We start from the raw sequence: 16,914 nt of genomic DNA on the forward strand, positions 1-16,914 counted from the left end.
TAAAGGCACAGTCAACTTAGTGTATGTAAACTTCTGACCCACTGGAATTGTGATACAGTGAATTATAAGTGAAATAGTCTGTAAACAATTGTTGGAAAAATTACTTGTGTCATGCACAAAGTAGATGTCCTAACCGACTTGCCAAAACTATAGTTTGTTAACAAGAAATTTGTGGAGTTGTTGAAAAATGAGTTTTAATGACTCCAAGTGTAAACTTCCGACTTCAACTGTATGTATATAGAAAGAGGTTAATTATACTATGTAACACAAGACCCAGAAGAGGGAGAGTTGATTCTCATGACTATCAGTGACTGGCTGTGCTGTTCTGATGCTGGGGAAGCAAAAGGACAGCAGCTTGGAATATCCATCACARATGTGTCAGAAGAACACATGCTTTGACTATTACTTCTTCTTCTGGTCAGGAGGACTACTGTATACTGTATTAAACTGATGATGCCAAACACCAATATACAGCCAACTCCTGATAAGTGTGCATCAAAGGAGGTTGGTGGCACATTCATTGGGGAGGACGGGCTCGTGATAATGGCTGGAGCGGAATCGGTGAAATCGTATCAAACACATGGTTACCATTCCGGCCATTATTTTGAGCCGTCCTCCCATCAGCAACCTCCTGTGGTGTGCATAGTGCAGATTGTGTTGCTTTTTTGTAGATTGTGTTGCTTTTTATCGGTATRTGTTTGTGCCAGTTAAATGCACGCATTAATAACTGTCTCAAAGCCAATGACGCTCCAACTGATCTAAATGTGTTCTCTCTCTGGGGACAGTAAAATTACATTTTATTCAAACTTCATCCCAACCTCTWCATCCATAGAACTATTCTTACAAACACACTAGTGTGCACTCTTGTCACCCCTCTCTCCATCTGTGTTATTTCATCATGTTTAAGTTGAGATAACTGAAAGATGACATCAAGCCTTATCTCAAATTCCCTCTCCCCTTCCTTGCTCTCTCTCAGCAGCTCTGGTCTCATAGACTAGATGTAACATAGAAAATGTGAATCTGAGACACTCAATTTAGTATGATATGTTACGTTTGGTATGGTTACATAAGGCAATTCCCTCTCCCCTTCCTTGCTCTCTCTCAGCAGCTCTGGTCTCATAGACTAGATGTAACATAGAAAATGTGAATCCGAGACAATCAATTTAGTATGATATGTTACGTTTGGTATGGTTACATAAGGCGGATAGTTCCTTAAAGGTTGTGAGTTTGACAACTCATAGACAACTTTAGTATTTTAGCTAATTAGCAACTTTTCAACTAAACTCAGCAAAAAAAGAAACGTCCTTTTTTCAGGACCCTGTCTTTCAAAGATAATTCGTAAAAATCTGAATAATTTCACAGATCTTCATTGTAAAGGGTTTAAACACTGTTTCCCATGCTTGTTCAATGAACCATAAACAATTAATGAACATACACCTGTGGAACAGTCATTAAGACACGAACAGCTTACAGACAGTAGGCAATTAAGGTCACAGTTATGAAAACGTAGGACACTAAAGAGGCCTTTCTACTGATTCTGAAAAACACCAAAAGAAAGATGCCCAGGGTCCCTGCTCATCTGCGTGAATGTGCCTTAGGAATGCTGCAAGGAGGCATGAGGACTGCAGATGAGGCCAGGGCAATAAATTGCAATGTCCGTACTGTGAGACGCCTATGACAGCGCTACAGGGAGACAGGACAGATAGCTGATCGTCCTCACAGTGGCAGACCACGTGTAACAACACCTGCACAGGATCGGTACAGCCGAACATCACACCTGCGGGACAGGTACAGGATGGCAACAACAACTGCCCGAGTTACATCAGGAATGCACAATCCCTCCATCAGTGCTCAGACTGTCCGCAATAGGCTGAGGGAGGCTGGACTGAGGGCTTGTAGGCCTGTTGTAAGGCAGGCCTACAAGACATCAATGGCAACAACGTTGCCTATGGGCACAAACCCACCGTCGCTGGACCAGACAAGACTGGCAAAAAGTGCTCTTCACTGACGAGTCACAGTTTTGTCTCACAAGGGGMGATGGTCGAACTCGCGTTTATCGTCAACGGAATGAGCGTTACACCGAGGCCTGTTATCTGGATCAGGATCGATTTGGAGGTGGAGGGTTCGTTATGGTCTGGGGCGGTGTGTCACAGCATCATCGGACTGAGCTTGTTGTCATTGCAGGCAATCTCAACGCTGTGCATTACAGGGAAGACATCCTCCTCCCTCATGTGGTACCCTTCCTGCAGGCTCATCCTGACATGACCCTCCAGCATGACAATGCCACCAGCCATACTGCTCGTTCTGTGCGTGATTTCCTGCAAGACAGGAATGTCAGTGTACTTTGCAACTACTTAGCATGTTAGCAAACCCTTCCCCTAACTAAACCTTTAAACTTAACCCTAACCACTAGCCCAGCTAATGTTAGCCAGTTAGCTAATGTTAGCCACCTAGCTAGAATTGGTAAAATATCATATGTTTAGCAAATTTGAAACATGAATCAAATCAAATATTATTGGATGCATACACATACACTGAACGAAAATATAAACGCAACATGTAAATTCCCAGAAATGTTCCATACGCACAAAAAGGTTATTTCTCAAAAATGTTGAGCACAAATTAGTTTACATCCCTGTTACTGAGCATTTCTCCTTTGCCTAGATAATCCATCCACCTGACAGGTGTGGCATATTAAGAACCTGATTAAACAGCATGATCATTACACAGGTGCACCTTGTGCTGGGGACAATAAAAGGCCAATTTAAAATGTGCAGTTTTGTCACACAACACAAGGCCACAGATGTCTCAAGCGTTGAGAGAGTGTGCAATTGGCATGCTGGATCCAGGAATGTCCACCAGAGCTGTTGCCAGATAATTGAATGTTTATTTCTCTACTATAAGCTGCCTCCAACATCATTTTAGAGAATTTGGCAATACGTCCAACCGTCTCACAACCATAGACCACGTGTAACCATGCCAGCCCAGGATCTCCACATTCGACTTCTTCACCTGTGGCATCGTCTGAGAGGGGGGTTGCTGTCTGTAAAAAAGCAATTTTGTGGGGAAAACTGATTCTGATTGGCTGGTTCTGGKTCCCCAGTGGGTGGGCCTGGCTGCCAACCCATGGCTGAGCCCCTGCCCAGTCATGTGAAATCCATAGATTAGGGCCAAATGTATTTATTTCAAATGACTGATTTCCTTATATGAACTGTAACTCAGTAAAATCTTTGAAATTGTTGCATGCTGTGTTTATATATTTTTTCAGTATATTTAGCAGATGTTATTGCGGGTGTAGCGAAATGCTTGTCATATAGTACGTTTTGCAAATTCATAACATATAATACGAATTATAATTCGTAACATAACATATCATACGAAATGGGGATGGACATCGACAATTTAATACATAACGTTACCATACGAAACGTAACATATACTAAATGGAGTGCCTCGGATTTACATAAATAATAATACGAAATGCTCTGAGACCAGGCTCTCAGACATCGTCTCTTGGATACACAGGCTAAAACAGACAATCAGATGGGCGTTGACTGCTCTCTTTAAATTCTCGTAGCTCTTGCGCAGTACGCTACTTCCCCAGCGGCTTTCAGTTCGGTAAGTAACCGTTTTTCGCTTATTCTATACAGTAGCGTCCATCGTTTAACAGAGTAGGTTATCTACTGTAATTAACAGGTCTCAAACAACTTTAATAACTGTTTTGGGTTTATAAAGTGTGCCTAGCTAATGATCTGTCTCGTCAATGGCAAACTTGTAGGCTTAAATGTTTATCAGTCTTTACTTACTTTGATTCAAAAATCAGTTATTCTATGGTTTGTTATGCAGTTTGATGGGCCATACTACTTACTGATTGACAGTGTAGTATATCTATAGGCTAACCTTTTCATGTTTCATTGAAGCAATGTTTTTGTTTTTAGAACTCTTTGGCCTACAAACGTTTTTCTCAGCGGGTTCAAGTCATTTTATAGGCATTATTACTCACCAATTTTCAACAGCCTGATCTTCTTTACACTGAACTGTTGCAAAACCAGAGGTTAAAGGACAGTCTACACAGCTAGAGATGTTGGATGTTCCTAAAGAAAAGGGGTAGGCACTAAAAGAAAGAGGGGTCGACAGTAGAGGGAATGTGTGATAAGGAGTGGAAGGAATGGAACTCTACAGCAGCCAAGGAATGTGATTACAGAGCCAAAGAAGGCCAACTCCTATCCTCTCTAAAAGTGCATTGTGTGTTTGCCTTAAAGACTAATTGTGGGGGTAGGCTTTATTATCTGTCTATTAGAGATAAGAAGTAGTGATTTAATGGAACTGGCCTGAGTTGGGTTTGAACCAGCAGCCTGGCTGTTGCAGGATCTCCAGTGTGTAAGTGTACTTAGATACAGGGACTACAGTAGTACACCCACCCTAAATTACATCATCTAGCATCAAATAGTCCCCGCGATATGCAACTGTTCAGGGAAGTCAGGAACCAATACACGCAGTCAGTCAGGAAAGCAAAGGCCAGCTTTTTCAAGCAGAAATTTGCATCCTGTAGCTCTAACTCCAAAAAGTTCTGGGACACTGTAAAGTCCATGGAGAACAAGAGCACCTCCTCCCAGCTGCCCACTGCACTGAGGCTAGGTAACACGGTCACCACCGATAAATCCGTTTAGGAGTATCGAAGACTTCCAACAAGCATTTCTCAACGGCTGGCCATGCTTCCTCTGGCTACTCCAACCTTGGCCAACAGCTCCCCCCCCCCCCGCTGCTACTCGCAGCCTCCAGCCCCCAGCTTCTCTTTCCCAAATCCAGATAGCAGATGTTCTGAAGAGCTGCAAAACCTGGACCCATACAAAATCAGCTGGGCTTGACAATCTGAACCCTCTATTTCTGAAACTGCCGCCGCCACCTTGTCGCACCCCCTATTACCAGCCAGTTCAACCTCTCCTTCGTATCATCTGAGATCCCGAAGGAATTGGAAAGCTGCCGCGGTCATCCCCTCTTCAAAGGGGGAGCACCCTGGACCCAAACTGTTACAGACCTATATCCATCCTGCCCTGCCTATCTAAGGTCTTCGAAAGCCAAGTCAACAAACAGATCACTGACCATCTCGAACCCACCGTACCTTCTCCGCTGTGCAATCCGGTTTCCGAGCCGGTCACGGGTGCACCTCAGCCACGCTCAAGGTACTAAACGATATCATAACCGCCATCGATAAAAGACAGTACTGTGCAGCCGTCTTCATCGACCTAATGACTTTCTAATTTTCTAATGACTGCTTGCCTGGTTCACAACTACTTCGCAGACAGAGTTCAGTGTGTCAAATCGGAGGCATGTTGTCCGGTTCCTCAGTCGCCTCTATGGGGGTACACAGGGTTCAATTCTCGGGCCGATCTTTCTCTGTATATATCACTGATGTTGCTCTTGCTGCGGGCGATTCCCTGATCCACCTCTACGCAGACGACACCATTCTGTATACTTCTGGCCCTTCCTTGGACACTGTGTTATCTAACCTCCAAACGAGCTTCAATGCATACAACACTCCTTCCGTGACCTCCAACTGCTCTTAAACGCTAGTAAAACCAAATGCATGCTTTTCAACCGGTCGCTGCCTGCACCCGCACGCCCGACTAGCATCACCACTCTGGATGGTTCCGACCTAGAAATGTGGAACATCTATAAGTACCTAGTGTGTCTGGCTAGACTGCAAACTTCCTTCCAGACTCATATCAAACATCTCCAAGTCGCAAAATCAAATCTAGAGTTCGCCTGTTCTATTTCGCAACAAAGCCTCCTTCACTCTACGCCGCCAAACTTCCCCACGCTTCAAGAACTGACTATCCTACCGACCCTCGACTTCGGCGATGTCATCTTAATAGAATAGCTTCCATACTCTAACTCAGCAACTGGATGCAGGTTTATTCAACAGTCTCCGTTTTGTTACTAAAGCACCTTATACCACTTGCGACCTGTTATGCTCTATCGGGCTGGCCCTCGCTACATGTTCGTCGTCAGACCCACTGGCTCCAGGTCATCTACAAGGCTATGCTAGGTAAAGCGCCGCCTTATCTCAGTTCATTGGTCACGATGGCAACACCCACCCGTAGCACGCGCTCAGCAGGTGTATCTCACTGATCATCCCTAAGCCCAAATCATTTGGCGCCTTTCCTTACAGTTCTTGCTGCCTGCGACTGGAAACGAATTGCAAAAATTCTCTGAGTTGGAGACTTTTATCTCCCTCAACAACTTTAAACATCTGCTATCTGAGCAGCTAACCGATCGCTGCTAAGCTGTCATAGTCATCGTATAGTGCCCACTCAATTTACCTACTCTATCCCCATACTGTTTTTATTTATTTACTTTTCTGCTCTTTTTGCACACCAGTATCTCTACTTGCACATGATCAGTCTGATGATTTATCAACCCCAGTGTTAAATCTGCAAATTGTAATTATTTGTCTATGGCCTATTTATTGCCTACTTCCTCATGCTTTTGCACACATTGATATAGATTCTCTTTTTTTTCTTTTTTCCCCTACTATGTTATTGACTTGTTTATTGTTTACTCATGTGGTTAACTCTGTGTTTGTTGCTGTTCACACTGCTATGCTTTATCTTGGCCAGGTCGCAGTTGCAAATGAGAACTTGTTCTCAACTACCTACTGGTTAAAATAAAGGTGAAATAAAAAAATGAAAAATAAAATCTCTCTCCCCTCCTCAGTGTATCCTTCTCTCTGCAGCCATGCCGTCTCAGTTGGAGAGTTCCATGGAGTCCCTGATCATGGTGTTCCATCGCTATGCTGAAAAGGATGGTGACGGCAACACACTGAGCAAGAAGGAGCTCAAAGAGCTGATGCAGACAGAACTGGCCAGCTTCCTGAAGGTAACACAGACATCCCTCTCTCTCTCTCTCTTTTATGTCCCTCTACACTTTCTCTCTCTTTCTCATCTCACGCTCTTTCCCTCTCATTCTGATTTCTCTCTCTCACTTTATTAGAATAAAGAGTATCCAAAGTAAATCTACCCTCTCCCCTCCCATCTCTCTCTTACTCACTCTCTTCATCTCCTCCATCTCTCAGTCCCAGAAGGACCCAGCCGCCATAGACACGATCATGAAGGATCTGGACCAGAATGGTGATGGGAAGGTGAACTTTGAGGAGTTTGTCTCTCTGGTGGTGGGCCTCTCCATCGCCTGTGAACAGATCTACCAGCTCTACACCCAGAAGGTTGCTGCCAAGAAGTGAAGGAGGACAGGACAGGAGAAGCCGAGATTAATGCTTTTCTATATGTCAAATAAGTCATTTTTATAAATGTCTTACTGTTGTGAATAAACAGTGGCTTTCCCACTCTCTCTSTTTGTCACATTTGTCTGACGTGTGTCTGTTTGTTGTATTTGTCCTGTAAGTGTAAGACAGAATAGACAGTACCAGTCACTTCTTCCTAGTTCAGTATTGACACAATTTCTTAGTAAACCTTAGAACAAAGCCTTTCTAGTTCCTGTGCTAAAACTACTATAACTACAAACTGATTAAATCAATGTTGTTTCAATGTCATTTGTTAACCTATTGTGATGTGGAGAATTACATTGGATTTGCAAAAAGTCCTTGAGGGTGACATTCCAACCACAGGATTATGTCATCATGTTAACCAATTTTATAAATATGTTGAATTTATTACTTTGCAATAATGTCAGCTCTTCAACATTATATCAACTATAAGAAAAAACAATATGGTGGGCAGCACGTCCTGGATGGAGCATTTAATTATCTACAGCTATGACTTTGGGTACCCWTTCAGGGTTCTAACCAAGCCCTGCTGAGTTTGTCACTGACTATTACCAATGTYCTATCTTGAGCATGATTGTTGAGAAATCTCCACTAAATAGATTCACTGTTGCTATGTAAGTCATTCCAAGGGGTAGATTTAACAGAGCAAATTAAATGTAACCATACTTTATCAATGATGCTATTTGCTTATATAGAATTGGGAAGRCATCAACTTCTATTAAATTCAACAGCTTTTAAATTCAGCCCAGGATTCTACTAAAACTAGACCATACATACAGGCCTAGGGTTTTAAAATGGAATCTACAAGTCAATAAATATGTTGGATTCATGTCTCCATGTTAACCAAAAATCTAAGTTAAAGAATAGGACTAAATCAAATCAAACTGTATTTAAAACACATTTAAATTTAGATTTGATTTAGTCCTATTCTTTAACTTAGATTTTTGGTTGAAATGGAGACGTGTGGCAGGGACTCCAGATAATCCCGGATTACAAAGGAAAAACCAGCCACGTCGCGGACACTGACGTCTTGCTCCCAGACAAGCTAAACACCTTATTCACCTTCTTTGAGGATAACACAGTGTCACCATTGTTCCTGTACCCAAGAAAGCAAAGGTAACTGAACTAAATGACTATTGCCCTGTAGCACGCACTTCTGTCATCATGAATTGCTTTGAGAGGCTAATGAAGGATCATATCACCTCCACATTACCTGACACCCAAGACCCACTTCAATTTGCACACCGCCCCAATAGATCTACAGACGATGCAATCACCATTGCACTCACTGCACATTGCCCTATCTCATCTGGACAAGAGAAATACCTATCTAAGAATGACATAAAATGGCGCCAGAAGAATGGCAGCAGTTTTACYGGCTCCTAACCAACTGTGCTATGAGTTTTTTTACTTATTTTGAACATAATGTTTCTGCCACCGTATCTTAATGCAAAACATAGCTTCTGGATATCAGGACAGCGATCACTCATCTTGGATTAGACAAAGATTTTTTCTTCAACAAGCAGGATGCACAGGATGTACTTCGAACACCCGACAAGGCCATCATCCCCGTCATTGGCAAGAGAAAGAGCAGCAGGTACAGAGTACTCAGAGCAGGGTGCCTCGTTAGGATCCACAGACGGCGAGTGGGAAAGCTGCCYTTACCSWCAGTATTACTTGCCAACGTACAATCATTGCCTGCATCCGTTATGGGTCCGCGGTCAAACGACCACCCCTCATCACTGTCAAACGCTCCCTAAAACACTTCTGCGAGCAGGCCTTTCTAATCGACCTGGCCCGGGTATCCTGGAAGAATATTGACCTCATCCCGTCAGTAGAGGATGGTTGTAATTTAAAAGTAATTTCCTCACCATCTTAAATAAGCATGCCCCTTTCAAATGTAGAACTATGAACAAATATAGCCCTTGGTTCACTCCAGACCTGACTGCCCTCGACCAGCACAAAACTTCCTGTGGCAGACTGCGCTAGCATTGAATAGTCCCCGCGATATGCAACTTTTCAGGGAAGTCAGGAACCAATACACGCAATCAGTTAGGAAAGCAAAGCCTAGCTTTTTCAAAGAGGAATTTGCATCCTGTAGCTCTAACTCCAAAAAGTTTTGGGACACTGTAAAGTCCATGGAGAATAAGAGCAACTCCTCCCAGCTGCCCACTGCACTGAGGCTAGGAAACACTGTCACCACCAATAAATCCACGATAATCGAGAATTTCAATAAGCATTTCTCTACGGCTGGCCATGCTTTCCTTCTGGCTACCCCAACCCCGGCCAACAGCTCCGCACCCCCAGTAGCTACTTGCCCAAGCCTCCCCAGCTTCTCCTTCATCCAAATCCAGATAGCAGAAGTTCTGAAAGAGCTGCAAAATCTGGACCCCTACAAATCAGCTGGGCTAGACAATCTGGACCCTCTCTTTCTATAATTATCCACCGCTATTGTTGCAACACCTATTACCAGTATGTTCAACCTCTCTGTCGTATCGTCCGAGATCCCTAAAGATTGGAAAGCTGCCGCGGTCATCCCCCTCTTCAAAAGGGGTGAGACTCTAGACCCAAACTGTTACAGACCTACATCCATCCTGCCCTGCCTTTCTAAAGTCTTCGAAAGCCAAGTTAATAAACAGATCACTGACCATTTCGAATCCCACTGTACCTTCTCCGCTGTGCAATCCGGTTTCCGAGCTGGTCACGGGTGCACCTCAGCCACGCTCAAGGTACTAAATGATATCATAACCGCCATCGATAAAAGACAGTACTGTGCAGCCGTCTTCATCGACCTGGCCAAGGCTTTTGACTCTGTCATTCAACGTATTCTTATCGGCAGACTCAACATCCTTTGTTTCTCAAATGACTTCCTCGCCTGGTTCACCAACTACTTCTCAGATAGAGTTCAGTGTGTCAAATCGGAGTGCCTGTTGTATGGACCTCTGGCAGTCTCTATGGGGGTACCACAGGGTTCAATTCTCGGGCTGACTCTTTTCTCTGTATTTATCAATGATGTCACTCTTGCTGCGGGTGATTCCCTGATCAACCTCTATGCAGACGACACCATTCTGTATACATCTGGCCCTTCTTTGGACACTGTGTTAACAAACCTCCAAACGAGCTTCAATGCCACTCCTTCCATGGCCTCCAACTGCTCTTAAACACTTGTAAAACTAAATGCATGCTTTTCAACCGATCGCTGCCTGCACCAGCCCGCCCAACTAGCATCACTACTCTGGACGGTTCTGACTTAGAATATGTGGACAACTACAAATACCTAGGTGTCTGGCTAGACTGTAAACTCTCCTTCCAGACTCATATCAAACATCTTCAATCCAAAATCAAATCTAGAATCCGCTTCCTATTTTGCAACAAAGCCTCCTTCACTCACAACGCCAAACAAACCCTCGTAAAACTGACTATCCTACCGATCCTCGACTTCGGCGATGTCATTTACAAAATAGCCTCCAACACTCTACTCAGCAAGCTGAATGCAGTCTATCACAGTGCCATCCGTTTTGTCACCAAAGCCCCATATACCACCCACCACTGCGACCTGTATGCTCTAGTAGGCTGGCCCTCGCAACATATTCGTCGCCAGACCCACTGGCTCCAGGTCATCTATAAGTCTTTGCTAGGTAAAGCTCCACCTTATCTCAGCTCACTGGTCACGATAACAACACCCATCCGTAGCACGCGCTCCAGCAGGTATATCTCACTGGTCATCCCCAAAGCCAGTCATCGCCTCCTTTGGCCGCCTTTCCTTCCAGTTCTCTGCTGCCAATGACTGGAACGAATTGCAAAACTCGCTGAAGTTGGAGACTTATATCTCCCTCACTAACTTTAAACATCAGCTATCTGAGCAGCTAACCAATTGCTGCAGCTGTACACAGCCCATCTGTAAATAGCCCATCCAATCTACCTACCTCATCACCATATTGTTTTTATTTACTTTTGCTCTTTTGCACACCAGTATTTCTACTTGCACATCATTCTGCACATCTATCACTCCAGTGTTAATTTCATAAATTGTAATTACTTTGCTACTATGGCCTATTTATTGCCTTACCTCCTTACTCCATTTGCACACACTGTATATAGACTTTCTTTTTTTCTATTGTGTTATTGACTGTATGTTTGTTTATTCCATGTGTAACTCTGTGTTGTTGTTTCTGTCACACTGCTTTGCTTTATCTTGGCCAGGTCGCAGTTGTAAATGAGAACTTGTTCTCAACTGGCTTACCTGGTTAAATAAAGGTGAAATAAAATAAGAAATCACAGCCTGGTACGGCAACTGGACCGCCTGCAACCGCAGGGCTCTCTAGAGGGTGGTGCGGTCTGCCCAACGCATCACCGGGGGCACAATGCCTGCCTTCCAGGACAGCTACAGCACCCGATGTCACAGGAAGGCCAAAAAGATAATCAAGGACATCAACCACCTGAGCCACGGCCTGTTCATCCCGCTATCATCCAGAAGACGAGGTCAGTACAGGTGCATCAAAGCTGGGACCGAGAAACTGAAACTTAGTCACGGAACTTAGTCACTGTCACTAGCCGGCTACCACCCGGTTACTCAACCCTGCACCTTAGAGGCTGCTGCCCTATGTACATGGAATCACTGGTCACTTTAATAATGGAACACTAGTCACTTTAATAATGTTTACATACTGTTTTACTCATTTCATATGTATATAGTGTATTCTACTGTATCTAGTCAACGCCACTCCAACGTTGCTCATCCTAATATTTATAATTCCATTATTTTACTTTTACTTCTCTTACTTTGAGATGTGTGTGTATTGTTGTGAATTAATTATAGATACTACTGCACCGTTGGAGGTAGGAACACAAGCATTTCTCTACACCTTCAACAACATCTGCTGAGCATGTGAACAATAACATTTGATTTTGGCTGTCTATTTTAGTGGGTGAAAATAGGTTGTAATCTTAAGGTTCAACATAATCAACCAAAAATTACCCAATCTCCAAGTTGAAATGATGTGGTGGTAAACACTTACAAACTTAAACAAACTCATCAGGGAATACTTAACATGACATATTGAATGTCAACAATAGCCTAATCTCTCATGGACAATCTATGTAAACATAACTGGTACCGTAGAATCTGTGTATGAGGCTGAACGGGAAGCGTAAGATAACGAGCACCAGTAGTTCTGCTTTAGTTTTCTTCCCTACTGGTTATTTGGACAAATCACGATTTCACAGGTGTCGGCATCTTTCGAATTTCGAAGGGGAGGGAGTAGTCTGCCAACTTGTAAAAAGAGAGGTTGGAGCTCCTCGTTCCGTTCTCCTCCTCGTTCTAGTACAATTACCTGGTGAATAATTACCGGTTAACCAAGATTACACATATCCCTTTGTTGCCTGTAATATATAACTCATGATACACAAACCTTTACTAAAACATAATTTAACTTATACTTTATTATACCTTTGTGAGATGACTTCATGGAATGAATGTTGTCTCAGTGTCTGCCTGTCTTCTGCAGTCTGTCTGTCTGCAGGTCGTCTGATCTGTCTGAGGTCTGTCTGTCTGTCTGCAGGTCTGTCGCTCTGCAGCTGACTGTCTGTCTGCTGTCTTGCATCTGCTGTCTGTCTGCCTGTCTGCAGTCTGTCTGCCTCTGCTGTCTACTGTCTGTCTGCTTCTGGTCTGTCTGTCTGTCTGTCTGGCTGTCTGTCTGTCGCTGTCTGTCTGTCTTCGCTAATGTCTGTCTGTCTGTCTGTCTGTCTGTCTGTCTGTCTGTCTGTCTGTCTGTCTGTCTGTCTCTATGTCTGCCTGTCTGCAGGTCTGTCTGTCTGTTTGTCTGCAGCTCTGTGGTTTACGATGACATTATCAATGTGTTGATTGTGGAGATGAAAATAATCCAAAACTCACCACTAGATGTCATGAGAACTCTTAAAGTACTGCTTGTCCTCCATCTCTCCTCCCTTCCTCCCTCAATGATGATATCGCCATGCCACAGTTTCTGTTTGTTTGTTCATTTGGGCTATGACAGTCTATTACGAATCAGTCGGACAGTCATTTTGACAGTAATTAAATCTGAAGACAGAATAGTTTGAAGTGACTGAAATGCATCAGAAAGGTATTGGGAAGTTCCAAAGATCATTAGACAATAATGTTGCATGATTTACTGTGTAGAAAAGAACACAATTGATTATCTTTTCCCCTCAGTCTGATTTATTGCTGGTCTTGCCAACTTGGTGCTAACGACTTGTGGACATGGTAAAGGGTACGTACTTACATGCAGGGTTGGGTAGGTTACTTTCTAAATGTAATATGTTACAGTTACAAGTTACCTGTCCAAAATTGTAATCGATAACTTTTGGATTACCCAAATTCATTAACGTAATCTGATTACATTCCATTTAGATTACTTTCCCCTTAAGAGGCATTAGAAGAAGACACATGTATGTTCCCAATTGAACAACATCTAATGCATGATAAATCAATGTTAAAGTTTACATAGCTGGCCAAATATGGATTTTACATTTTACTTTATGAGTTGGACTTGGAAATATGTAAGTATAGATTTGCCAATTGTTTTACCTGGGCATGACCCCATAACTAAGGACTTATTAGCCAGCCCTACTCCGTTGTTTATGATTTTGTTGTCAATGAGGACTGATTGGGCTCATTGATTCAAGTTGAAAAATAAATGCTGCACTCATGGAATGGCATGCTTTGCCAAGAGTGTGCAAAGCTTTCAACAAGGCAAAGGGTGGCTACTTTGAAGAATCTAAAATTAAAAAATGTAAAATATTTTGTTTCACACTTTTTTGGTTACTACATGATTCCTTAAGTGTTATTTCATAGTTCTGATGTCTTCACTATTATTCTACAGTAAATAGTAAAAATAAAGAAAAACACTTGAATGAGTAGGTGTGTCCAAACCTTTGACTGGTACTGTATATATGATTTATATAGCAACTACAGATTGTCCCTTTAAGTCTATCAAACGTGTGCAAGTTTGAGCATGTGTCCATTAGGCCTATGGATTAGTTTTTTTATGAGCATCAATTAGATTGAGCAATAAAAGTCCCATTTTTATTCCATAGGTTTGGAACCGCACTATGCAACTGTTGCAAATGCGCATTTCCATTGGCTGTCCACTGGTTTCAAAAACAATGATTGATTATATATGCCCCCATTCTGATTGTAGAGCTCTCAGCTCTGTTTATATATGGTCCCATTCTGCAGTAGCTCTCAGCTCTGTTTATATATGGTCCCCATTCTGCATGTAGAGCTCTCAGCTCTGTTTAATATATGGTCCCCATTCTGCATGTGAGCTCTCAGCTCTGTTTATATATGGTCCCCATTCTGCATGAGAGCTCTCAGCTCTGTTTATATATGGTCCCCATTCTGCATGAGAGCTCTCAGCTCTGTTAATATATGGTCCCATTCTGCATGTAGAGCTCTCAGCTCTGTTATATATATGGTCCCCATTGCATGTAGAGCTCTCAGCTCTGTTTATATATGGTCCCCATTCTGCATGTAGAGCTCTCCATCTGTTTATATATGGTCCCCATTCTGCATGTAGAGCTCTCAGTCTGTTAATATATGGTCCCATTCTGCATGGTAGAGCTCTCAGCTCTGTTAATATATGGTCCCATTCTGCATGTAGAGCTCTCAGCTCTGTTAATATATGGTCCCCATTCTGCATGTAGAGCTCTCAGCTCTGTTAATATAGTCCCCATTCTGATGTAGAGCTCTCAGCTCTGTTAATATATGGTCCCCATTCTGCTTGGAGAGCTCTCAGCTCTGTTAATATATGGTCCCCATTCTGCATGTAGAGCTCTCAGCTCTGTTTAATATTGGTCCCATTCTGCATGTAGAGCTCTCAGCTCTGTTAATATATGGTCCCCATTCTGCATGTAGAGCTCTCAGCTCTGTTTATATATGGTCCCCATTCTGATGGAGAGCTCTCAGCTCTGTTATATATGGTCCCATTCTGCATGTAGAGCTCTCAGCTCTGTTTATATATATGGTCCCATTCTGCATGTAGAGCTCTCAGCTCTGTTTAATATTGGTCCCATTCTGCATGTAGGCTCTCAGCTCTGTTAATATATGGTCCCCATTCTGCATGGAGACTCGTCATGCTCTGTTTATATATGGTCCCCATTCTGCATGTAGAGCTCTCAGCTCTGTTTATATATGGTCCCCATTCTGCATGTAGAGCTCTCAGCTCTGTTAATATATGGTCCCCATTCTGCATGTAGAGCTCTCAGCTCTGTTAATATATGGTCCCCATTCTGCTATGTAGAGCTCTCAGCTCTGTTAATATATGGTCCCCATTCTGCATGGAGACTCTCAGCTCTGTTTATATATTGGTCCCATTCTGCATGTAGAGCTCTCAGCTCTGTTTATATATGGTCCCATTCTGCATGTAGAGCTCTCAGCTCTGTTTATATATGGTCCCCATTCTGCATGGACTTCAGCTCTGTTTATATATGGTCCATTCTGTATGGAGAGCTCTCAGCTCTGTTTATATATGGTCCCCATTCTGCATGTAGAGCTCTCAGCTCTGTTTATATATGGTCCCCATTCTGCATGTAGAGCTCTCAGCTCTGTTTATATATGTCCCCATTTCTGATGTAGAGCTCTCAGCTCTGTTTATATATAGTCCCCATTCTGTTGTAGAGCTCTCAGCTCTGTTATATATGGTCCCCATTCTGTCGGTAGAGCTCTCAGCTCTTGTTTATATTGGTCCCCATTCTGTATGTAGAGCTCTCAGCTCTGTTTATATATGGTCCCCATTCTGCATGTGAGCTCTCAGCTCTGTTTATATATGGTCCCCATTCTGCATGTAGAGCTCTCAGCTCTGTTTATATATGGTCCCCATTCTGCATTGAGCTATCTCAGCTCTGTTAATATATGGTCCCCATTCTGCATGTAGAGCTCTCAGCTCTGTTTTATATGGTCCCATTCTTGCATGTAGAGCTCTCAGCTCTGTTTATATATGGTCCCCATTCTGCATGTAGAGCTCTCAGCTCTGTTTATATATGGTCCCCATTCTGCATGTAGAGCTCTCAGCTCTGTTATATATGGTCCCCATTCTGCATGAGAGCTCTCAGCTCTGTTTAATATGGTCCCCATTCTGCATGTAGAGCTCTCAGCTCTGTTAATATATGGTCCCCATTCTGCATGTAGAGCTCTCAGCTCTGTTAATATATGGTCCCCATTCTGCATGTAGAGCTCTCAGCTCTGTTAATATATGGTCCCCATTCTGCATGGAGAACTCTCAGCTCTGTTTATATATGGTCCCCATTCTGCATGTAGAGCTCTCAGCTCTGTTTATATATGGTTCCCATTCTGCATGTAGAGCTCTCAGCTCTGTTAATATATGGTCCCCATTCTGCATGGAGAACTCTCAGCTCTGTTTATATATGGTCCCATTCTGTATGGAGAGCTCTCAGCTCTGTTTATATATGGTCCCCATTCTGCATGTAGAGCTCTCAGCTCTGTTTTATATATGTCCCCATTCTGATGTAGAGCTCTCAGCTCTGTTTATATATAGTCCCCATTCTGTATGTAGAGCTCTCAGCTCTGTTTATATATGTCCCCTTCTGTTGTAGAGCTCTCAGCTCTGTTTATATATGGTCCCCATTTTGTACGG

The 16,914-nt window shown here is 43.0% G+C and overlaps 1 protein-coding gene and 1 long non-coding RNA gene across 2 annotated transcripts in view; one reads left to right on the forward strand and one right to left on the reverse strand.

Annotated features, from left to right (window-relative positions):
* Positions 1-3,531: 3,531 nt before the first annotated feature.
* LOC112068511 (protein S100-A1) lies at positions 3,532-7,358 on the forward strand. Its single transcript, XM_024135671.2, has 3 exons — positions 3,532-3,618; positions 6,718-6,879; positions 7,076-7,358. Exons 2-3 carry the CDS (start codon positions 6,739-6,741, stop codon positions 7,238-7,240), a joined length of 306 nt encoding a protein of 101 aa, XP_023991439.1. The 5' UTR covers positions 3,532-3,618; positions 6,718-6,738; the 3' UTR covers positions 7,241-7,358.
* LOC139023941 (uncharacterized) overlaps positions 3,951-16,914 on the reverse strand; it is an 18,672-nt gene continuing 5,708 nt past the window's right edge. The window contains exon 3 of the long non-coding RNA XR_011475175.1: positions 3,951-4,017. This is a non-coding gene — a long non-coding RNA (uncharacterized lncRNA). The remainder of the gene's footprint in view (positions 4,018-16,914) is intronic.

Source organism: Salvelinus sp. IW2-2015, unplaced genomic scaffold (genome assembly GCF_002910315.2).
Source record: "Salvelinus sp. IW2-2015 unplaced genomic scaffold, ASM291031v2 Un_scaffold548, whole genome shotgun sequence".
Lineage (NCBI taxonomy): Eukaryota > Metazoa > Chordata > Actinopteri > Salmoniformes > Salmonidae > Salvelinus > Salvelinus sp. IW2-2015.